The sequence below is a fragment of the Microtus oregoni genome, unplaced genomic scaffold (genome assembly GCF_018167655.1).
Source record: "Microtus oregoni isolate MIOR12 unplaced genomic scaffold, Mior012 000020F_ref0000438, whole genome shotgun sequence".
In the NCBI taxonomy this organism is placed as follows: Eukaryota; Metazoa; Chordata; class Mammalia; order Rodentia; family Cricetidae; genus Microtus; species Microtus oregoni.
The window spans coordinates 22,296,899-22,322,760 of NW_024543079.1; the positions used below are offsets into that span (position 1 = coordinate 22,296,899).

The 25,862-nt window shown below is 43.1% G+C and overlaps 1 protein-coding gene across 1 annotated transcript in view; it reads right to left on the reverse strand.

Moving 5' to 3' along the window:
- Window positions 1–25,862, reverse strand: part of Cfap61 (cilia and flagella associated protein 61) — a 275,906-nt gene that overhangs the window by 55,547 nt on the left and 194,497 nt on the right. Inside the window, exons 20-22 of the mRNA XM_041670075.1 lie at window positions 24,074–24,248; window positions 9,301–9,593; window positions 1,552–1,879 (exon numbers count right to left, since the gene is read on the reverse strand). Coding sequence (XP_041526009.1) covers window positions 1,552–1,879; window positions 9,301–9,593; window positions 24,074–24,248 — 796 coding nt within the window. The remainder of the gene's footprint in view (window positions 1–1,551; window positions 1,880–9,300; window positions 9,594–24,073; window positions 24,249–25,862) is intronic.

Below are 25,862 nucleotides of genomic sequence, written 5' to 3' on the forward strand. Positions count from 1 at the left end.
GAACAGCCAATAGCAAAGTAGGAGAAAGGGTAGGTGGGGCTAGCAGGCAGAGAGAATAAAAAAGAGAAAAAATTTGGGAGAAGATCAAGGAGAGAGAAAGGAAGGGACCAGCCACCCAGCCAGACATGAAATAAAAAGGAGAGAAAAGATATACAGAAATAGAGAAAAAGAAAATCCCAGAGGCAAAGCATAGATATGATAATTTAAGCAGTGGTACTTGCCTTTAGTTCCAGCCCTGGGGAGGCAGAGACAGGTAGATCTCTGTGAGTTCGAGAACAGTCTTGTCTACAGAGCTAGTTCCAGGACAGTCAGGGGTGTTACACAGATAAATCCTATCTCAAAAAATCAAAAAGAGAAACAGAAAATCTGGCAAGAAACAAACCAAACTAAGGATGGGCATTCATAAGAAAGAATAGGACTCCATGTGGTTTATTTGGGAGCTTGGTTGTGGCCCCACAAAAGAGCCAAATTAATAAAAACCAACTACATATGCCCAAAGCAAATAGTAGGGCTGGACACAAGGTTGATGAACCCAAAAGAGAGATGAATTCCTGCTCTACATGCTTAAGGGTGCAGAGAGCAATGCTGAATTTAAAAGGTTAGATGTAGATTCTCTAGTCATTGGTCATATTCAAGTCAACAAGAACATACCCAACCTAAGACATGCCTTTGAACTTGTAGAGCTCACAGATGCATTAACCTATACATGAACTCCCCCTGCCACATGGAGATGATCACCACTGAAAAGAAACAAATTGTTTCTAGGCAGGAAGAAAGGGTTGTGCAGAAGAAAAAGGTATTCCAGGAGAGAATGGAGAAACAGAAGCTTGAGGTACAGGAATAAATTAAGCATAAAATAAATACAAAAAATATGTCTTATATGAAAGCATTGTGTTAGGGGGACAACAAGGCTGAGGAAGTGAAAATGGACTGTTTCACAGCTGTGAATGGCTGAACCTATCCATGAAGAGGGCAGGCTCTAGAGACTGGAGGGATGACACATGGTAAAGGGCACTTGCTACCTTTGCAGAGGATTGGGGTTTGGCTCCCAGCACCCACATGCCCGTAACTCTAATTCCATGGTATCCCATGCCCTTTTCGGGCCTCCCCAGACACTATACACATGTGGTGCCCAGGCAGCACAACAATATACAGAAGATTAAAAAAATAGATAAATGTTTAAAAAGAGGGGCAAAGGAATGGGCTGCCTATAAGTGTCTCTTTAACTATGAACTTATGGTGAGGATGGGAATTTAGGGGGAAGACGTCAGGGCAAACCAGTGCTCACTAGCCCTGAGATCTCTAGAGAAGTTACTGATGATTTTCCAGTCTATAAATTTGGGACTGTTGTTATGAGGGGAGCTCATAATAAATGCTCAGTATACAAAGGTCCACAGTAATGATATTGCCAGTTCACAATGAATGCCAAAAAAAGACAGTTTTTCCTACTCTAGGACAGTCCACTAAAGACCAAGGATCTATGTTTAAAAGATACACGTGGCTGCTCTGAACACTGTCCTCAGCAAATGAGAAAAGGGCCCTTCCACATACCTTGGATCTTGGCTCCCTTGTACATGGGGATGAGGCGGTCAAGGTCAGCTGGTGGTTCAATCATAGGCTCAAGGGTTGGGTCAAAGAGACTGAGCATAGCTGCTGCCAGCTGGAAGCCAATTTCTTTGGAACTGAAGTTGCTGTGGGTCCACTCGTTTGAGTAATATCGGTTCGAGAATTTAGTGAGGGGGCCAGCAGCTCTGATGGCTATGTCATTGGTGTGGAAGGTGGTGTCGATCACAAGTCGGCCATCATAGACAAGGCATGCATCATTAAAGGCTTTAAATGTTTCATAATCCACATTTTTCTTGTAGAAGCTGAAGAATACCTACAAAGTGAAAAAAACCCCACATCATTAATGTGTGTGGTGGTTTGGACGAGAACAGCCCCACAGGTTCATATGTTTGATGGAACTGTTTGGGAAGGATTAGGAGGTATGGCCTTGTTGGGGGAGGTATGTCACTGGGGGTGGGATTTGCAAAGTCCACAATATTCCCAATTATCTCTCTCTCTTGCTTCCTGCTTGTAGATCAGATGTAAACTCTCATCTACTGTTCCAGTGTTATGCCTGCCTGCCTACCACTATGGACTCTTACCCTCTGAAACTGTAAACAAGCCCCAATTAAATGTTTCCTTCTATAAGTTGCTTTGGTCATGGTGTCTCTTCATAGTAATAGAAAGGTAACTAAGACAATCTGTTATTCCTTTCTGTGTTCCTTGTTGGGGATCGCAAAGCTGGGCAAGTGATCTCCCAGTTATTGCTCTTAATCTCACCTGTCCCAGAGTGTGGACAGTCTTTAGAGTACAGAAAATGTCTATGGAAGTTTATCATCACTCTATGTGATGAAGAGGGGGGAGGGAAGGGAAGGGAGGACAGAGGACATTACGGACCTTTGGTATGAAGAACATATCAAGGTCACCCTACATCACTCTTTATCATTCAATTTATAATATGATAGGAAGAAAGATATCAAGTAAGGGAAGCCCTTGCACAGGAATGAGAATTTTTGCTCCGTGAGTTGGAGATCATATTTCCCCTGTTTTCCAACACTTGAAGTCTCTACTGCAGCCCCCTTTCCACCTCCTTTTCTTATGTCTGACTCAGATCTCTCAAGCTTTCTTTTTGGAGTTACTTCATCTTCTCTTGAATCTTCAGAGCATTTCACTCATGAGTTTTAAAATCCAGAAATCTTAAAAAATTTAATTACACCTTACTTATTTATTGTATGCATATGTATACTTGAGTTTGTGCATTCTATGTCTTGGATGTGGAGGCCAGAGGACAGCTTGTGGGAGTCATCTTGTGCATCCATAATGTGAGTTCTGAGAAGCAAAGGTAGGTCCAGAGACATTTTCTGTACTCTAAAACTGGGTGACCTCTGGGGTGACTGGACCTGTAGCCCTGATTGCATCACAAGGAGCAAACATCTGAGCCTTGGATTCACTGGCACAGTGCTCACCAGAGACACAGCTCCAACTATACCAATCAGAGGAAGATGGATAGACAAGGTAAGAACACACTCAAGACCACAAAAAGCAACATGACACATATGAAAACAAGTGGCCCTACAAGAGCAAGACTTGAACACCCAAATATAGATGATGAAGAAGAAAATGACCTAAAAATAACTTTAAGAGAATGTTTGAGGCCCTTAAAGAGGAAATGAAAAATTCTCTCAAAGAAATGGAGGAAAAGAAAATCCAGGACAGCCAAAACAGTCCTGTACAATAAAGAAACTTCTGGAGGCAGGAAGTATAGGCAGGTCAGCCAGACAGGAAGTAGAGGTGGGACAATGAAAACAGATATATAGAACCTCTGTGTGATTTTCTTTGGGACTTGCTGGCTGTGGGAACAGGGCAGGACAGAAACTCCAACAAGCAGGCCTGCTTGTTACACAGGAGGACCAATGGAACCAAATCAAAGACCCAGATATCAAGCCACACACCTACAAACACCTGATTTTTGACAAAGAAGAAAAAATATAAAATGAAAAAAAGAAAGCATATTCAACAAATGGTGCTGGCATAACTGGATAGCAACATGTAGAAAAATGGAAATAGATCTATATATATTGTCATCCACAAAACTCAAGTCCAAATGGATCAAAGACCTCAACATAAAACCAACCAGTCTTAACCATTAGAAGAGAAAGTAGGAAGTACACTTGAACGCATTGGCACAGGAGATCACTTCCTAAATATAACCTCAGTAGCACAGACACTGAGAGAAACAATTAATAAATGGCACCTCCTGACTGAGAAGCTTCTGTAAAGTAAAGGACATGATCAATAAGACAAAACAGCAGTCTACAGAGTGGGAAAAGATCTACAACAACCTCACATCAGACAAAGGGATGATCTCCAAAATATACAAAGAACTCAAGAAATTGGTCATCAAAAGAACAAATAACCCAATAAAAAATGGGGCATAAACCTAAATGGAAAACTCTCAACAGAGGAATCTAAAATGATTAAAAGACAAATGCTCAACATCAGAGAAATTCAAATCAAAACAACTCTGAGATTCCATCTTACACCTATAAGAATGGCCAAGATCAAAAACACTGATGGCAACTTAATGCTGGAGAGGTTGTGGGGTAAAGGGAACACTCCTCCATTGCTGGTGGGAGTGCAAGCTGGTACAGTTCCTTTGAATATCAGTATGGCAATTTCTCAGAAAATTAGGAAACAACTTTCCTCAAGAACCAGCAATACCACTTTTGGGTATATACCCAAAGGAAGCTCAATCTTACCGCAAGGAAATGTGTTCAACTATATTTATAGCAGAATTCTTTGTCATAGCTAGAACCTGGAAACAACCTAAATGCCTTTCAACCGAAGAATGTATAAGGAAAATGTGGTACATTTACACAATGGAGTACTACATAGCAGAAAAAAGTAATGACATCTTGAAATTTGCAGGCAAATGGATGGATCTAGAAAACATCCTATTGCGTGAGGTAACCCAGACCCAGAATGACAATTATTATATGCACTCAGTCATAAGTGGTTTTTTAAACATAAAGCAAAGAAAACCAGCCCCCAAATCACAATACCAGAGAACCTAGACAACAGAGGACCCTAAGAGAGACATACATGGATATAATGTGTATGGGAAGTAGAAAAAGACAAGATCTCCCAAGTAAATTGGGAGCATAGGGACCTAAAGAGAAGGTAGGACGAAAAAAAGCCCAGGACCAGATGGTTTCAATGCAGAATTCTACCAGAACTTCCAAGAAGAACTAATACCTATACTCCTTAATGTATTTCACAATATAGAAACAGAAGAGTCATTGCCAAATTCCTTTTATGAAGCTACAGTTACCCTGATACCAAAACCACAAAAAGACCCAACCAAGAAAGAGAATTACAGACCGATCTCACTCATGAACATCGACGCAAAAATTCTCAATAAAATACTGGCAAACCGAATCCAAGAACACATAAGAAAAATTATCCATTATGATCAAGTAGGCTTCATCCCAGAGATGCAGGGCTGGTTCAACATACGCAAATCTATCAATGTAATCCACCATATAAATAAACTGAAAGAAAAAAACCATATGATCATTTCATTAGATGCTGAAAAAGCATTCGACAAAATTCAACACCCCTTTATGATAAAGGTCTTGGAGAGAATAGGGATACAAGGGTCCTACCTAAATATAATAAAAGCTATTTACAGCAAGCCAACAGCTAACATTAAATTAAACGGAGAAAAACTCAAAGCCATCCCACTAAAATCAGGAACACGACAAGGATGTCCACTCTCTCCATACCTCTTCAACATAGTGCTTGAAATTCTAGCAATAGCAATAAGACAACATAAGGAGATCAAGGGGATTCGTATTGGAAAGGAAGAAGTTAAGCTTTCGTTATTTGCAGATGATACGATAGTGTACATAAGCGACCCCAAAAATTCTACCAAAGAACTCCTACAGCTGATAAACACCTTTAGTAATGTGGCAGGATACAAGATCAACTCCAAAAAATCAGTTGCCTTCCTATACACTAAGGATAAGGAAGCAGAGAGGGAAATCAGAGAAGCATCACCTTTCACGATAGCCACAAATAGCATAAAATATCTTGGGGTAACTCTGACCAAGGAAGTGAAAGATCTACTTGACAAGAACTATAAGTCTTTGAAGAAAGAAATTGAAGAAGACACCAGAAAATGGAAGGACCGCCCTTGCTCTTGGATTGGGAGGATCAACATAGTAAAAATGGCAATTCTACCAAAAGCAATCTATAGATTCAATGCAATCCCCATCAAAATCCCATCAAAATTCTTCACAGATCTGGAGAAGACAATAATCAACTTTATATGGAAAAACAAAAAACCAAGGATAGCCAAAACAATCTTATACAATAAAGGATTGTCTGGAGGCATTACCATCCCTGACTTCAAACTCTATTACAGAGCTACAGTATTGAAAACAGCTTGGTATTGGCATAAAAACAGAGAAGTCGACCAATGGAATCGAATAGAAGACCCTGACTTTAACCCACAAACCTATGAACACCTGATTTTCGATAAAGGAACTAAAAGTATACAATGGAAAAAGAGAGCATCTTCAACAAATTGTGCTGGCAAATTGGATGTCAATCTGTAGAAGAATGAAAATAGATCCATATCTATCACCATGCACAAAACTCAAATCCAAATGGATTAAAGACCTCAATATCAGTCCGAACACACTGAACCTGATAGACGAGAAAGTGGGAAGTACTCTACAGCACATGGGCACAGGAGATCGCTTCCTATGTATAACCCCCGCAGCACAGACACTAAGGACCTCATTGAATAAATGGGACCTCCTGAGGCTGAGAAGCTTCTGTAAAGCAAAGGACACTGTCACTAAGACAAAAAGGCAACCCACTTACTGGGAGAAGATTTTCACCAACCCCGCAACTGACAAAGGTCTGATCTCCAAAATATATAAAGAAATCAAGAAACTAGACCGTAAAAGGCTAACCAACCCAATTATAAAATGGGGCATTGAGCTGAACAGAGAATTCTCAACAGAAGAACTTCAAATGGCCAAAAGACACTTAAGGTCATGCTCAACTTCCTTAGCGATCAGGGAAATGCAAATCAAGACAACTTTAAGATACCATCTTACACCTGTAAGAATGGCTAAAATAAAAAACATCAATGATAGCCTTTGCTGGAGAGGTTGTGGAGAAAGGGGTACCCTCATCCATTGCTGGTGGGAATGCAAACTTGTGCAACCACTCTGGAAAGCAGTGTTTCGGTTTCTCAGGAAATTCAAGATCAACCTACCCCTTTATCCAGCAATACCACTCTTGGGAATATACCCAAGAGAGGCCCTATCATACAACAAAAGTATACGCTCAACTATGTTCATGGCAGCATTGTTTGTAATAGCCAGAACCTGGAAACAACCTAGATGCCCTTCACCGGAAGAATGGATGAAGAAAGTATGGAATATATACATATTAGAGTATTACTCAGCAGTAAAAAACAAGGGCTTCTTGAATTTTGCATACAAATGGATGGAAATAGAAAACACTATCCTGAGTGAGGTAAGCCAGACCCAAAAAGAGGAACATGGGATGTACTCACTCATATTTGGTTTCTAGCCATAAATAAAGGACATTGAGCCTATAATTCATGTTCCTAGAGAAGCTAAATAAGAAGGTGAATCCAAAGACAAACACATAGGCATCCTCATGAATATTAACCTTCATCAGGCGATGAAAGGAGACAGAGACAGAGACCCACATGGGAGCATCGGACAGAAATCTCAAGGTCCAAATCAGGAGCAGAAGGAGACGGAGCACGAGCAAGGAACTCAGGACCACGAGGGGTGCACCCACACACTGAGACAATGGGGATGTTCTATCGGGAACTCACCAAGGCCAGCTGGCCTAGGTCTGAAAAAGCATGGGATAAATCCGGTCTAGCTGAACATAGCGGACAATGAGGTCTACTGAGAACTCAAGAACAATCGCAGTGGGTTTTTGATCCTACTGCAGGTACTGGCTTTGGGGGAGCCTAGGCAGTTTGGATGCTCACCTTAGGAGACCTGGATAGAGGTGGGCGGTCCTTGGGCTTCCCACAGGTCAGGGAACCCTGATTGCTCTTCGAGCAGATGAGGGAGGGGGACTTGATGGGGGAGGGGGAGGGAAATGGGAAGCGGTTGCGGGGAGGAGGCAGAAATCCTGAATAAATAAATAAATTTAAATAAAAAGAGAAGGTAGGAGGTGAGAGGATACTGTGGAACCATAGTCTTGTACCCTGTAAAGATTTGTAACTTGTATCGGTTTAATAAATGAGTTGTCTTTACTGAGAAGTAAGCTTTGAATTTTATCTTTAAAAAAATCAAAATCGACAAGGCCTCCATTTTAGACTAAGAGAGACAGAGAGGCACGGGGATGGAACACAATTTATCAGTGTCAGAAATAAATGAGGTGAGAGACATCCAGATAAGCTGGCTGGTGAAGCAGAATCAGAATAAAAAATAGAAGTATCTATTCTGAAGAGAGGAACCAAGGGTGAGCCTTGGAAATCCACAAAAGAAGTGAAACTGTACTTGGAAAAGGCAGAAAATCAACAACAGCAAAAAGAAAATGGGATGCAGAGTAACCATAACGGAGCCTTGGCCCACAGTTCCCTGCAGTGGGGAGATGGAAGACGCACAGTCCTGGTCTCAGGAAAGGCCCACAGCCACCACTGCCTCAAACTCAGTCACTGGTTTTGGAAAGACAATGATTTCTCTGGTACATGCACCAATGAGTACGAATAAATCCCACTTTATAGCACTGTATGACTCGAGGTGTGTTGGATGCTATCTCAAAAGATAAATTATTGTTAAACACTGAGCTACCCAGGGGTCTTATCAGAGGACCATTGTACAACAGGGAAGCTCAATTTTGCTGCCACAGTCACTGGGTGAGGGAAAGCCCAGAGAGACAGCTGGATGGATGCTGACCATGAAGGCAGGAGGTAGATGGCAGGAAGCTCTTCTCAGACTGGGAAGTGATGTGGGATTCCTCTCTTATGCTATGAATATGTTTTATTACCATTGGTTAATAAATAAGCTCCGGCAGCTCCCTGATCAGCAGAATCTCCATGTCAGGCCATTTTCAGGAGCTTCTCGGACCTGCAGACCCATGAACAGGACTGCTGTAACTTTAAGTCTGGGGTTGCCCAGGGGCCTGGGTTACTACTGTATTCTTACTGGGGTGTGTTATAAGAAAGCAGAATAGGAAAACCCCTTTCCAGCACCCCTTGGGGTGTCCCTCACTTGGTGAGATTCTCTCCCTTTTAATGTGCAGCGAGCAGAATGACTTGCCCGTAGGAAAACTGTGGTAGCAGAGCTACTGACTGGCTACTGAGGCCTGGTCTAAGGGGCAGACACCCCAGCTCCCATTCCACTTGCTTTTAGAACTATCACTGTGTTTTGACAAAGCATAGGCTCAAGAAAGAGCTAAAATCTCAGCTGAAGTTGATCCAGCATCGGTAGCCAGAAAAGTCAATGGGCCTTCTAGGTGATTCCAGCTCTCTCTACTGTCTTAACTCAGCTACGCAAACCCCTAAACAAGATCAATAAATAATGATAATAAATTGTCTTAAGTCACCACATTGGTAGAAGCTTCTTGCTTCTTGGCCAAGGACAACCTGGACAGTTTAAAACATACCCCAAACCCTGCAGCCGTAAATTCTCTGCTGCAATCTCCCAGAATCCCTAGCCCCTGGGAGATGGTTCACAGGGATGGACTTACTGAGCACTCCAGTCGGAAAGGCTTGGTGGAAGTGGTGAAGCTGGCGCTGTGGATGGGATCTGGGTCCTGGCCGTCGTTCCACTGAGCCAACAGCGAGTCCTTATAGACAGTCACCCCAGCGGCAGTGAGTGCATCTTGCAAGGCACTCTCTATCACATAGTTGTTGAAGCAGGTTATGTTGGAATCGGCTGGGGGATGTACGAAGTAGATGCACGCCCCCTTCATGCCAATGTGCAAGAGTGTCTCCACTGCCGTATAAGCGTCAATTGTATTCCCATAGACAATGACCTTCCCTAGAAAGAGAGGGACACGCTAAGACACACAATTAAAAAAAAAACTTATTAGTCAAATGCTAATAATGCCGAATTGCTCCCTCTAACCCTTTCATTTTTCCGCTGCAGGAAGCCAGTGGTGTTTCCTAGCAACGGCGACCAAGATAATTTAGTAAAGAATTGGCACAAAACATCCCACAAAGTAGTCAAGTACTTCTAACGCAGAAGTAGGACATTCATTTATGTTCCTATAATTTGAAAGTTGAAATTATGCTGGAGGAAATGGTCTAGAATAAAACCTTTTATCTTGTTTTTGTTCCCTATTTGCTACACTTATTAAGGAAACAAAATTGCTGAAGTCTACCAGGCATACAACTTCTCGAGAGCCAGGAAAGGACACCGGCAAAAAAACACATCCGCCTATGGGTGCGACACAGAGTTTTAATATGGAAATGCTGACCCGGGTTGATTTCAAAGTAGCTCCCTTGTTTCTGAGAACTAAGAGTTGCAACAGTCTGCTTTCGATGTGTAATTTTATAAAGATTCAAATAGCTGGTTTTAGAATTGAATGTGTCAAGACCTCGCTAGAGGGATGGAAGGGTATTATTTTGCTCAGCAAATATAAAATCATAAGATAAGCTGGAAAGAATTCCCTGTATAAGAAAGCATTCTGAGAGGAGCAGTCAACCCCACTTATTTACATATTTCAAAAACGCCACAGAAATAATTACAAATGTTATTATTTTACCAGTTTTAAGATCAGCGACACTCTAAACTGAGTGCAGCTTCTACTGTTTATGACATTGAGTTGTTATTTTTTTCTTTTTTAACCTTTTTTACCAAGAAGAAACAAGTGCCTGTAGACTCATTTTTTCTGAGATACACTGTAACAATTTTACCTTAGTGTCTACACTCACTGAGTCTCTGTTTTCTTCTTCTGGTTCATACAAGGCTATGAAAAGAAATTTCATAAGGCAAACTAAACATGTGTATTTATTCAGTTTAGCTGAATAAATTATGCAAAACTTGCTTTCTTTTTTCTTTCCTTTATTGAAATTTTTTTTCATATATACTTTGATTATGGTTTCTCATCTCTTCAACTCCTCCAAACTCCCCCTTACCTCTCCTTCCATCCAAATTCACAACCTTTCTGTCCCTCATTAGACAACAACTAGGCATCTAAAGAATAATAAAGAAATAACACAAAAACAAACAAATCAAAATAGCACAGAAAAAGCATGAAGAAGAACCAAATAAAAAGCATGAGAAACACATATGGATACAGAGGCACACACGTTTGCTCACACAGGTATCCCACTTAAATATAAAACTGGAAGTCATAATATATACTCAAAGGACCTGAAAGTTTTCTTTTTTTTAAAGGCCCTGGCTCAATATTATGAGACAAAGAACCTCCAAACAAGCCACTGAGTTCATTCTGTAGTGGCCATCTACCACTGAGCATGGAATCTACTCTTAAGAGTTGTTTGTTTCCTCAGGGAGACTCCCTTGGAGAAAACTAATTTTTCATTTGTACATGGTTATCAACTGGAGACGGCTTCCGGGTTAGGGATGGGGACACATGTCCACTTCTCCTTTCAGCTCTAGGACCCCATTTGGTACAGACCTGTGCAGGCCCTGTGCATGCTGCCCTGGTCTCTGAGTTCACCTGTGCATGGGTCCTGATGTATTCAAAAAGACTGGTTTCCTTGGCATCCTCCATCCCCTCAGGCTCTTCCACCTTTTCTACTTCCTCTTCTGCAGAGTTCCCTGTGCACTAAGGGGAGGCATTCGATGGAGACATTTAGGATTCGATGGAGACATTCCTTTTAGGACTGAGTAAGCCCAGGATTCTCACACTCTGCATATTGTCTGGTCGTGGGTCTCTCTATTTGCTCCTATCTCCTGTGGGAGGAAGCTTCTCTGATGGTGGCTAAGCAAGTGAATGATCTTTGAGTATATAAGATTGTCATTAGTAGCCATTTTATTGCTATGTTCCTTTAGCAGAACAATAGTATTTGGTTTTCCCTAGGTTCCTTGCCTAGCTAGTCTCAGGATCTTGACCACCTAAGCAGTGCTGGGCAGAGGTCCCATCTCATGAAGTGGGCCTTAAATCAAATCAGATAATGGTTGGTTACTCCCACAAGCTTGGTGCCACTATTGCACCAGCATATTTTGCAGGCAGGTCACCACTGAAGACCAAAAGGTTTGTATCTGAGCTGGTGCTTACTTTTCTCATTTGGTAGCATGCATAGTACCTTCCAGTTCCATGAACAGTAGACCATAGGGGTAAAAGCTCTAGAGAGTCACCAGTTGGACTTCCAATGAGTTATGTAGGTGTTGTCTTCAGCAATAGGACCTTTCCATCAGTTTGAAGGGAACAACCAGTAGCCTTGGAAATAGCCTGGGCTGTTTCGGGGTTCCTATGGAGCTTCTTTGGTCAACAACTTCATTAGATGTAGCCCATTACTAGTACTGGAAGCTTCATTTGTAATTGTCCAGTTGGCGCTCCATATCCCTCATCACTTGACAATTTCACTTAGATTGCATTCGTATATGAATAGGAGGCTTCTACTACACTGGGCTTCCACATGACTCCTCAAATGGCCCTTAGTTTTACATGTCCTTCCCCATATTCCCTCCACTGAACCTCTCTTCCCTCCTCCCCCCAATTTGATCCTCCCTTTCCAGTACTCCACCCTGCCCTTGTCCATCCATAACTATCTATTCTATTTCCACTTCCTAGGGAGATCCCTTCCTCTCCCAGTCTCTTATTCTCTACCTAATCCTCTGTGGTTATATGGATTATAGCTTGTTTAACAATAACTTATCCACATATAAGCAAATACATGTCATATTTGTTTTTCTGGGTCTGGGCTACCTCACTCAGGATGATTTTTTCTGGTCCCATTCATTTACCTGTGAATTTCAGAATTTCATTCTTTAAATGACTGAATAATATTCCATTGTGCAAATGTACCACATTTTCTTAATCCATCAATCCATTGATGATATGTTTCCAATTTCTGGCTACTATGAATAAAGCAACAATGAACATGAATGAACAGTGTCTATGCTGTAAGGTTATATGCCCAACGGTGGTATAGCTGGATCTTGAGGCAGATCAATTCCCATCTTCCTAAGGAACTGTCACACTGATTTCCACAGTGGCTGTACAAGTTTGCACTCCCAACAGCAACGAATGAGTGTTTACCTACTCCACATCCTTGCCAGTATGAGCTGTCTTTTTTTTTTATCTTGGCCATTCTAACTGGTTTAAGATGAAATCTTAAAGAAATTTTGATTTGCATTTCCCTGATGACTAAGGATGCTGAACATTTCTTTAAGTGCTTCTCGGTCATTTGAATTTCTTCTTTTGAGAATTGTGTTTAGAGCTGTACCCCATTTTTAAATTGGGTTATTTGTTTTCTTGATGTCCAATTTCTTTGAGTTTATATATTTTGGATATTAGCCCTGTATCAGATGTATAGATGGTAAAAAAAAAAGCTTTGAACATCTGATTTTTCATAAAGAAACCAGACATACATACTGGAAAAAAAAAATCGCACCTTCAACAAATAGTGCTGGTCAAACTGGATGGCCACTTAGGAACACAATAGATTCATACTTGCCACCTTGCACACAACTCAGCTTCAAATGGATCAAAGAACTCAACATAAAGCGAGATATACTGACTCTAATAGTGGCACAGGAGAAGACTTTCTGAACAGAACAGCGAGAGCACAGACACTAAGAACATTAATAAATGGGACGCCATGAAACTGAAAAGCTTCTGTATGGCAAAGGACACCATTAAAACTTGTTTTCGGTCCAAAAAGAAGGCTTATTTAGTAAAAAGATAAGCTCCAAGAACTTCCAGATGGCGCCGCTGGGGCAGCCTACATCTAGAAAATACTCCCGTGTGCCTGCTCCTCTGTCATGGGATGCCAAGCCAGCAGTGTGTGTGGGAGGGGGAGAGGGTAGCCTTACTCGCCTTGGCCAGTATTGGGAAGCAGGTTCTTCAGATCAGTAGTTCCTTGGCTGATAGGGTCAACACTTTGTTTAAAGTCCTGAAGCTCCTGCCTGCTGCAGAACAGCAATCTTGGCTGTCCTGTACCACCATGAGTAGGCCTGCCAGGAGACAAGGCAGGGCACTAGAACTGTCAGGGGGCTGAGTCCCAGTCTTTCTAAATAGACGTTACAAAGCAGGCTCATTTTCAGCTGAAGCAATTTAAGTGTGTATGCCATACAGAGTCCAGGGTTTTGTGTTCTGCACTCTGCCATGCTAGCTGAGAGCAATTCCACTGTGAACGTTTTCCTGCATACCCAGGGAAGAAGGGCAGCTCTGCTGGAATATGTAGCAATCTGGACTAACAAGTGCTCCTAATGGACTGTCAACAGCTTTGACGATGTTTCCAACTAAAAAAAAATCAATATATTTTATAAGACCTTTACTTTTATTGGTAAGACTAGTGAAAGTCTAACCTAGAACTGTTTTGGCTAGTATGGAAGTTTTTGAACTGTGACAAAGTGTCTGAGAGATATCAACTTACAAGGAAGAAAGAGTTATTTTGCTACAGAAGCTTTGGTCATGGAACTTGGTTCTTTTGGACAGTGATGGGGCAGAACATCATGGTGGGGGGGTGTGCCTGAGGGAGCCTGCCTCCCCCTTATTATGACTCTGAGGCAGAAAAGACAGGAAAAGGAGGGATTCAAGTCCCCCCTTCAAGGGTGTTACTCTATTGAGCTGACTTCCATCCACAAGATATCTAAGGGTCATACCACCTCCCAATAGAGCCACAGGCTGGGGACCAAGCCATTAGCATATGGGCCATTTGGGGAGACACAGGACCCGACTGTAACAGCTTTCTTCAGTTTGAACTAACAGTCCCTAAAAGAGAGGCTACTCTTTAGTTTCCTAACAGACAGCTATCACAACAGCGCTGCATAACAAGCCTCCCCAAAGCCAGTGCCAAACAGCTTAAACAAGCATGGTGTGCAGTGTCACACACCTGTGGAGAGCTGGAGTTTCCTGACACAGTTCCACCTTGTGGTTTGTTGGGTAGGAGTTTGCTCAACAAGTGTTTTGTCTTCCCTGAACAGATAACTCCTCGAGGCATAGTCTACTTAGGACAAAATGCAAGAACACCAATCCTGGAGTTTACTTCACGTCCCTGCTTACACAACAGCCACAGGATTCCATGGCCCGCAGTCACACCTAAAGCCAAGAGAGCAGGGAAGGGCCTTCTGACTACACAGGGAGGGGCGGGGCGTGGACCACGCCAGTCACGTGTAATGGCCGCTTACACAGTTCCATCTAGACTATTCATTCAAATACTTTCCATCTGATGATATCGTCTCACTACTCATAAAATATACAAGAATCTCATTATAATTTGTTTGGAAATAAGTCAGACTATAGTACAGACCCACGAGGAGGAGACAAGCTAACAGCCTGGCACGACAGAGTCAGTCTGTTGGCTTCGCCAGTCCAATCTGTTGCCTTTGAAATAGCTTTTCCACGGGAGATCTTTCTTTCCACTATTTTCCTGAAATTGGGAACTCTTTTTTCATCGTTTCTCACTTTTGCTTTGCAAAGAAGTTTCAGAGGCAATTTGTTTATGACTCTGATATGCCAAGTACAACACCGGCACTTTTATATATTTATCATTGGTTCCATGATGCATGAGGCTGGAGCTTGACCTGACTGGGGCCGCACACACACACACACACACACACACAGACACACACACACACACACACAGACACACACAGACACACACACACACACACACACATACACACACGGGGAGGGAGGGAGGGAGGGAGGGAGGGAGGGAGAGAGAGAGAGAGAGAGAGAGAGAGAGAGATCTGTACAGAGAAGCTGGGCTATGCTCATCTTGATCCAGCAGTACCAGCACCAACTATATAACAAACCTCACTCAAAGTATTGATTCTTTACAGCAGAGAGGGAACACGCTGTTCTCAGTGGTCAGTGTAGGGGAGCAGTGTCAGGCTGCAGGCATCCTGCAGGAGGAAGGGGAGGGGCGAGTTTTGTGCACACTGGTCAATTGTTGGTAAACACTGGTTATTGGCATAGAGGAAGGCTTTGCTAATTTCTTCTGAACTTCACGAGGAAGAAGGCTTTGCCAGTTCCCATGTTGTCTGAGAGATTGGTATCCTTGATATGGCTGCGCCATGTCAACAACACACATCTACTTGGGACTTCTTCCTCTCCTCACACATTCACTCAAGGCTTCCTCTACTCCCCAGTTACTCTTCTTGTTACCACAACAAATCACTCAAGAAGAACCGATTTAAGGGGAGAGGATTCGTTCTGCTTCAGTTTCGTGGTAGGGAAGGGTTGGCAGCACTCATAGTAGCACAGGAGGTGATTTGTCCACGTCAGTGAATGAAGTAGAGAGAACCTGGGTTGAAATTTGTGCTGGGTTGTAACTCATGAGGCGTACTAGAAGTGACTCACTTTCTCGAGTGAGGCCCCTACTTCCTAAAGGTTCCATAATCTCCCCAAATAACACTTAGTCCCTTGCTGGGGACTGAGGGCTGAAACACACTAGTCCACAGGGCAAGTTTCAGATCCCAATCATGTCATTCTTCCATTGGTCTCCATGGGCTCATGCCCATCTCATAAGGCAAAATACATTTCAGTTCAACGTCCAAAAGTACCCTCATCTTTAAAGTACCAATCTTATTCAGAAGTCCAAAGCCATTCCTGAGAATGGGTGAATGTGTAATAAAAAGACGGTGGAAGACAAAACATTCTGCAGTTCCCCATCACTAAGATTACAGACCAGGGAAGGAGGGCATGATCCCAGGGAACAGCCCAAAGGATGACCTTGGGCGAGAAGGAACTTCCCAGAGAAGGGGGGCGTGGCTTTAGCGCTGACCACCAAGGTGGAGAGGAAGGGGTGAGGTGATGGTGAACTGTCTGTCCCTCCCTCTCTCTCGACAGGGAAGGGTGGGAACCTGGCATCTAAGATAAGAATTTCTGGAAACAGTGACTGCCTTGCCTCTGGTACTCCCTTTAAGGCAGGGACAGCTGCTGTGACAGGTCACCTCCGTCACACCTGGGAAGACAGCCACAGCAGTGCACCTCAGCATGAGGGCCTGTGACTTATTTCACGGAGGGAGGGGGTGTCAGTTTGGTAATCCTGGTCCCCGATTACAGTTACGGTGCCAAGGGTCTGAAAATCCCCTCATATTTAAGGGTAAGATGCCTTCCTAGGAAGGGAAAGCTAAGTTAATCTCTCTATTAAGTTCAAGGAATAAAATACAGTGTTTTTTTTCTTAGTGAGACATTTACCACAAAAGTAACAGAACAACCTAAGAAATCATTCCAGGAGAGGCCAGAAGACACTTTATTCTCTGGCTCAGATACTGGGAGAACCGGCTTTGTCCCTGCTTGGGACCTCACTGACCACCACCCAGGCACCCCAAAGGCAAAGGAGGATTCTGGGAGATACTGCAGCTTAGGAAGAAAGGAGGGATATTGTGACCTGGAGGTCAGGCTGCAAATTTAGAGTTCAAGAACTCAAGAAAAAACAAAACAAAATGAACAAACAAACAAAAAACTGAGAAAATCTGTGTATATGGGTTGAACAAGGATTTTCTTCCAGACTATGTCGCCAATGTTGACCATGAAGTTGAACTCCGAGTTCCTGCCTCTCCCTCCCAAATCCTGGGATTGCAGACATGAAGTGGCATCTGGCTTCTGGCTGTTTCTTCTTCTTCTTCTTCTTCTTCTTCTTCTTCTTCTTCTTCTTCTTCTTCTTCTTCTTCTTCGTTGTTGTTGTTTGTTTTACTTTTTGAGACTTGCTTTGTAGCTTAAATTGACCTTGAACTTGTGATCTGCCTGCCTCAGTCTCCAGAATACTGGGATCACAGGTGTGCACCACCACACCTGTTTAGTTTTGTTGCTTAAATTTTCATTTTTATTATTATGATGATGATGATGATGATGATGATGATGATGTGTGTGTGTGTGTGTGTGTGTGTGTGTGAGATGTGACATGGGTGTCGCAACATGCAGGTGGAGGCTGGAGGACAGTCTGTGGAGTCAATCCTCTCCTTCCACCCTCTTAGGTTCCAGGGCTCAAGCTCCGGTCACCAGTTTGCTCACCAGGCTTTCACCCTCTGAGCCATCTCTCAGGCCCCATTCTCTTCTATTTTAACAAAGACTTCAATTTTCTTCGTCCACTTCAAAAGAGACATATGGTCATTCTGTATGACCTCTTCATCCCCAGACAGGCCTGGAAGATAGGTTTTATTGTTTTTTTCCCCCCAGAAAGCAGAGCAGAGAGGTCAAAATCACACGCAGCCAGTGGGTGGGTCCAGGGAACTCACAGTGAGCAGGCTTTATATCCCAGAGCCCAGTGCTGCAGTTGCAGATGGACGAGCAAGCCTGGATTTAAAATACTCTAACTGGGATTTTATCTGGATGAAATAAAGAAATTGCTAGTTAATGAAAGAATTTTTAAAAAATTGTACAACATTACCAAAAACACCACTTCTTTACAAAGCATCTACTGCCTACAAACAGACAATAATACTCTTTAGGCTTTTTATAAATTAGAGCATAAGGTTTCTCTGACCCCGGCCTGACCTGCCTCATTTTTCCCTCATTCATGAAGGGAAGAATGTTTTCGCTGCAACAAAGGTTTTGTCGACGGCGACTCATGCACTGGAATTTTAATGTTTGTTCTTCCTATAAACACGCTTTTAATAAGGCAGTAAACTGTATTTAGCTACAGATGAAAATAATTGATCCATTTCAAGCCATTAGGGTGGCTTTGTTTTTTGTTTTTTTTTTAACTTTACTTGCACCCTTCTTCTCATTTTCAGGGAAAGCACAGAGGTAAGAGCAGATGAATTTCAATTAGTCTCAATTAATGCCACAAACGGCTCTGATGTATCAGTGGCTGGGTTCTATTAGAACCCCCCAGCTGAACACTGCTGGTTTTGTTTGTACTTGAGAGCCACCATTTGAGCTGTGACGTCACTCGCTAGTCTCCACAACTCAGAGCAGAGCCCGGAGCTGGGATAATTGACATCTGTAACTCTAGAGCACGGAAAATGGAGTCTCAGCTGCTTCCATCATGGCCACTGGGCTCCCCTGTGGGAGCAGAGGACTGCAGTGTCAAGCAGCAGCTGGGAGTGGGGCCACACTCTGAAGTGGCATCTGCGTGTGTATAACAGGAGTCTCCTCCTCCCAGGAGCAGTCACTGTTCCTTCCATCCCGTGCTGCAGGGAAGCCAACCCTGGCTTTTCCTAGGACTTAGGAAGCGGATTCCAAAGAGACAGGCAAGCCTCCCTGCCACGGCCAATAGATACAGGAGAGTTCTTTCTCTTTAAAAAAAAATTAATTTTATTATTGAATATTGTGCGTGCTTGCATGCCTATACGTGCGCGCCTGTGTGTGTGTGTGTGTGTGTGTGTGTGTGTGTGTGTGTGTGTGAGAGAGAGAGAGAGAGAGAGAGAGAGAGAGAGAGAGAGGGGTATGAATGCAGGCACGTGAATGCCACGATGCATGTGTGGAGTTCAGGGGACAACTTTTAGGATTCACTTCTCTTTGTCCACCGTTGTTTCTGGGGACTAAATGTACATTGTCAGGTTTGCATGCTAAGAGCTTTTATCTGCTGGGCTATCTTGCTAGCCCATAGATAAACTCGGGCTGGCCTGGAACTCACTATGTAGCCTGGGCTGGCCTAGAACTCCTGGCGATCCTCTTGCCTCAGCTTCTTTTCCTCAGATTCTTGGGAGAAGGGACTATCATTGGTTACCTTTCCCTGCCCCCATCACCAACCATCTGTATACGAGGGGAAATTAGTTGAGACAGTAAAATCTGTTACAAAGAATATCCCCATTCTTCCTGGACGACTGGCTGTCTAACTCAGCCACAGGCAGGAAGGAACACAGCCTTCTTAATTGACATGCCAGACTTCCTGGTTCTGGCCTCAGATACCACCACTCCACAACTAACTCGAGAACGAACTAGAAGTGGTTGTGCCCACTGCCCCACCAAATGTCAATGCGACCTCTTTGCCCATCGCTCGCACCTGCGACTGCACCACCTCACCTGACTGCTGCCATCCTCTGTATGTTAGGCTCTCGATGCTGTCTTCCTTACATGGGATGTTGGGAGGATTTGATGAGTCAAATGAGTTCTTCTATCCAATCCTCGGTACAGTGTCTCAGCCACACTAAGAATTCTGTAGACACAAGCTATTCTGAGTGTTAGCATAGCCTCCCATGTAAGGAAGATCTCATCCAGACCCTAACATACAGAGGGGTCCGATAACTTGCTCAAGAGAGTGGTGGGCCCTAAAACTGAGCTGATACCACCAACCCCCAAACTTGGTGTCACTCAGTGTGAGGATCTCCCCTCGGTCTATTCAGCCAATGTGCACTCTTGCAGGAAATGCAATCTCAACCAAGGGGTGGCCAGTCATCACAGTTGGCCACCAATTTCCAGGTGAGGCTGAGAGTAGAGTGTTTTGATATGACTCAATGTGAGAGCTGGCAGGATGTTGCATACCTATAATCCCAGAACCCAGAGGGTGAGGTAGAAGGATCGAGGCCAGCTTGCAATACACGGCAAGACCCTATTTCAAACACAAAAACAAAACCACTGTGAGTCGTCTTCACTTGCAGCCACTAAAACCTTCTTGAACATCCACTGCATACCAGGCTTGGTATGAATACAAGTGACATTGAGAAAAATTACAGATACACACACACACACACACATATATACACACTTATATATGTACGTGTATATATGTGTATCTATCTATCTATCTATCTATCTATCTATCTATATCTATATATATGACATGGCTTGGAATTTCAGCAAACTCTAGATTCTAGATGTCTCTATGACATTGCTGCTATAACAGTTGCTTTCCTTTCGAAGAGCAGCACCAGGAAGACTGCAGAGGCATTTGACAGTATTAGAGGGGGCTTGAAAGTCCAGTGATGAACCTGGGGTCCCAGAGTTTAGAGGGGAAGTGGACACAAGTCCCCATCCCTAACTTAGAAGCTATCTTCAATTGTCAATCACTTGCAAAAGAAAAATAAGTTTTCTCCACCAGCATCTCAGTGGCTGTACAAACCACACTTGAGGGTAGGCCCTGTGCCCAGGAGTAGACGCCAACACAAAATGAACTCAATGGCATTCTGGGAGATTGGAAGACTTTTCATTTTATAATGCTTTGTTCAGGTATTTTTTTTTAAATATTTATTTATTATGTATACAATATTCTGTCCGTGTGTATGCCTGCAGGCCAGAAGAGGGCACCAGATCTCATTACAGATGGTTATGAGCCACCATGTGGTTGCCGGGAATTGAACTCAGGACCTTTGGAAGAGCAGGCAATGCTCTTAACCACTGAGCCATCTCTCCAGCCCCCTCAGGTATTTTTTTTAACTTTACTTTTTTTTCTTATATATTATAGTTTCTAATTTTATTTTTATAAGTTGTGCTTGTGTGTGTGGTGTGTTTCTTTTGATTTTTCTTCGTTTTTTTTCTGTTTCTTTTTTTTAAAATTCCAGTTTGTTTATTTGTCTATTCATTTTCTAAGGAGAGATAGAAAGAAGGAGTGGAGTTGGATGGGTAGAGAGGTAGAATCTGGAAGAGATAAGGGAAGGGAAACTGGGATCAGAATATATTGTATTAACATTTATTTTTTTAATAAAAAAGTGAACAAGCAAATCTAGCGATGAGATTCACACTGTTCAGTTAGGAGACAAGGGGTCATCAAGAGGACCACATGGGGTATGCAAATGCTTCCCATGCAGGCCTTGCCTCCCAGAGGACACACTGGCAGCTGTGGCAAAGCCCAGGGCACGTTAGAGGCCTCTAAGCAGAGTCCTCTTTTCAAGCTGCCTTTGCTCTGTGCTGTATTCTAGAAGCTCCCACAGAGGTAGCTGTCTGTTGCTGGCTCTTGGCTCCCACGTGGAGATATGCTTTCTGTAGCCAACTGGGCGACTGCCCTAGGTACACCTGTCCTGGGGTTTAGACTGCGTCCCTGGGATTCTGCTCAGTGGGAGGAGGGATGGCTCCGAAGGGGTGTGGGGTACTGGAGGAAGGGACAGGAAAATAAGTTCAATACCAAGGCCTGAATGGGACTAACTAAAACCAGGCCTGAATGTGACTTGAATTATGGAAAAGCTCCAAAGAGAGTTTCCTAAGGCAGGCAGGAGGTAATGCTTTCCTTCTTACGTCTTCACACATGAGAAGTCCCTTGAAAAGGCCTCTAGACGGAGCTAATTTAACTGGGCTGGGCTGGGCTGCTCAGATACCCTCCAAGCTTGGACTATGTCTGAGTGCTAACAAGCCATACCTGGGTGATGGGGCGGGGGAGAGCCTGCATTTAAGACAAGGGACTACTTTTCACACATTTCTTATGGCCCTTGAGTGGAAAAGAACAGACTCTCAGAGTGGCTTCACAGTGGCAGCAGACAGTCCTAAATCTAAAAAAAAAAAAAAAAAAAAAAAAAAAAAAAAAAAGCAGTCCTCTTAAAGTAAGTTTCAGAAAACCACCCACTCTGAGAGCCAGTCACATTCACAGAGGTTCACTAAGGGCAAGGCCTTCCCTCACATTTGAGAACCAAGAGAACAAACAAGAAAGGCACCCGCAGGAGACTGGAGTGCTTCTTGCTTGTCTGCTCTCAGGTTCAACCTGAAGAGCTTGCATTGCTGCTCTCAAAGGCCCCATTTCTTGGTCAGAATGCTCCGTAGTCCCATCACCTCAGACACTCCAAGTTCAAGGTTAAAACCCTGTCCACCGTCAGGACAAGCTGCCGTCCTAGGATAAACAGGCTGTGTTCTTTGGCTCTTCTGCTGTCAGGGAGTTGATGTTCTGCGTCGAGTCTGATAATTTGATGTAATTTGTCCCAAGTTCTATGGATTAAAGAGAACTCAGTAAACACGGCTCATTACCTGGTACTGTAAAGGTTTCCTGGCACACAGCCATGCTCAGGCATTTCTGGGGCTGCTCTCTTGCTCCGGCCCCAGAGATGAATATTTGCAGTAGACTGCATGCCCTGACAGTCTAAGGTACTTACTAGTGCTTTAAAATGACCACACACCGACACTCATGAAATCTTGAAGCCTACACAGGTCAATCAAGAGGTTTTTAAAACTATGGTGGTTATTATTAAAAAAAAAAAGAGTCAAATGCGGAAACATGTTTAAACATATGTAGACACAAATCTGAAGATGTTTTATGACAGGTTTATAGCTGCCTGCTGGATTCATGTGTTGATCCCACCTCTGGCAGAGGTTCTAGATCCATGTGGACTTTTGATGACTCAAATCCAACCTTTAGGTTACTTTTATTTCAACTCCTCCAAAAACATGGCGAGAGCCAGAATCGCCTTGGGGAGCTAGTATTGGCCTAAGCTAAAAACCTGACAAGGAACGCACGTTGAAGAAAATTACAGGCCAATCTCATTCATAAATTTAGAGACAAATAGTTCATATCATACTAGCAAATAGAATCTAGAAATGGGAAGAATGCCATTCGATCCCCATTAACTGCTTCATGCCCTGAATACACTAACCTCAGAAGTTTTGAAAGACCTAAGTCATTAACTGAAAATCAGAAGGAACTGTATTTAATTCTATTGCATTGACTATATTAATTAATGGAGGAATACTTAACACATGAAGATACTTAATTTGGCAATTTGATGCCCACTTTCGGGGCACTTAGGGGTCTTTATGTCCTTGGAGGATGAGAACCTCGGCTCTCCCCATAGGTAGCCGTGGGACTCAACCTGATCTTAGGGAAGATGAAGGGCTGAATGCATGGTCACTTCTATTTCCCGGCTCCCAGGTTTCAGCCAAAAACATGCGGGCAAAGCAGGCTCTGTTCTAGTCAAACAATTTCAAAGAAATCCAAACAATGGCGAAGAAGATGCCTGGGAAATGCTTTTGAGTGGCGAAGGCATTTGTACAAATGTTTTACTTTCACAGTTGGGTTCAAAAAGTGCTCTGCAGCTCGAATGCATCTATTTACGGGAGGACTGCGCGGCCAACAGCAAGAAAGGGAACAATGGGTCCTGAAAAGAAGAAAAGGGCCCTTCCAACGCCCGCCTTTCTTCCTCCTCCTGGCTCTTTTCAGCTTCACAAAGGGAGACATATTTTCCATATAATTGCTAAACATGTTTGCTTATTAAATTATTCTTTAATTAGTTAATGATTTTAGCCATGCTTTGCTCTTCGGATATTCATTTTGTGTAATAAAATAATTATAGATAATTAAACTATCTCAAGCCTTTTTCTTTCCCTCAGAAAACATTCTGGGTATCCAAAAATGACAACAAGTTGTAAATTAATCTGGAAAACAAAGCATGACAGATGAATGATTTGGTTGGAATTAATTAGACACTAATTATACACTGGAACTAGATGAAGAATGAGCCTCATTATAAAAATAAAATGCTATTCTGAAAGGCTGCAGTCACAGTAACTTTACCTTCTGTGAGGATGGAGTTGCTTCTCATCCAAATGAGTGCCTTAACACAGTCTTCCTCGTCATTGAGAATGAAGAGGTTTTGCGGGACTTTCCCAGTGTACCTTAGCTCTCTCTTCTCCACAACTTCTCTGTTCGTCAGATGTTTATTGATATCAGCCCCTGTGGGGCATGGAACCTGAGGCATGTTACAGAGAAACAGTCAAATCAGTGGTGACGTGATTGGAAGAAAATAAAGTCTATATCCATACTCTGGCATGGCCTTTTTTGTCCCCAGATATAAAATTCGGTTCTAACAGAGAGGGAAAGAAATACACAAATAAGGAAGCAGAATGACCACTTTGAGGCAACTCTTAGAACAAATTGCTCGTCTTGTCCAGTGCTGTCATCCGTTATTTTAAAACTCAGTGGCAGAGACCAGCCAAATATTCCATTCTGAGCCATACTGTTCTTGTTAGTCAGTCATTCAGACAGGGACAAGTCAAGGGACAGTTTCTCTCTGTGCTCCAATGGCTGGGGCCTTGACTGGGAAGAACTGGCAGCTAATGGTGACTTGATGCTCTGGGGGTAGACTCATCGGCACATAAAGATCAGACCTTTCTCTTTCCTCCAAAGAATATGCAGAGTATCTTTTTTTTTTTTTTTTTTTTTTGGTTTTTCGAGACAAGGTTTCCCTGTGGCTTTGGAGTCTGTCCTGGAACTAGCTCTGTAGACCAGGCTGGTCTCGAACTCACAGAGATCTGCCTGACTCTGCCTCCCGAGTGCTGGGATAAAAGGCGTGCGCCACCATCGCCTGGCTTTTGCAGAGTATCTTAAGCTAACAAGCTGCGATCAGCTATCTGAAGGTTGCTGCTCCCTGTGGTCTGGAATACCCACTTAGGACTTGAGCACCTCACACTGGGGCAGTTGAGTTTCCAGGGAAAAGGTCTTGAGAAAGGAGCTTCACACTCTTCTTTAGCTGAGTCCTGGGACTCCAGAAGTTTCTCCATACAAGATTCTGTTCTTTACAGGTAGCTATAGGGGCTTGCCCACAATCAGGGGATAAAATGCCTTAAGAGGATTGGAGCGCTCTGGATCTAGCAGATATGGATATGGATATATATACACATATATATGCATACACACACATATATGGAGAGAGAGAGAGAGAGAGAGAGAGAGAGAGAGAGAGAGAGAGACTATGTTCCGCAGGTGCCACTACTTTAGGTGCTGATGTTCAAGTCTACAGAGGGACCACAGAGAATACAGAAGATCAGTGTTTACTTATAAAAGGTATAAGACTGTCATTATTCACTTTATCAGGAGAGAAATTCTCTACTTCATTCTCTCTCTCTCTCTCTCTCTCTCTCTCTTTCCCCCCTCTCTCTCTTGCACACACACACACACACACACACACACACACACACACACACCTTGCCCTTGTATTATTTCTGTTCTCTTGCTGTTGTCACAAGCATGAATGGAAATAAAAATTTTCCTCTGCAATAAGAAAAAATAACAATAAAATCACAATAAGGGATGGTGGCCAGCATTGGTCGTTCATGCTGAGGACACTCTGGCAACCAGAAGTCTTGTGCCTTAGCCCAGGAGTTCAGCCATGCCTCAGCCCCATCCAGTCACTGCCAGAGCATGGCACAGGCTCAGGATGGCCAGATCTGATTCCTCAAGAAATGTCAAAGCCTTAGGTTTGCATGTAGACTCTTGACTTTTTATTTTTGATTCAAATTAAAATCAAACAAACACTGTTGTTGACGCCAAATAAAATGGCACCGTTGCTTGAGATTGCTCGGTA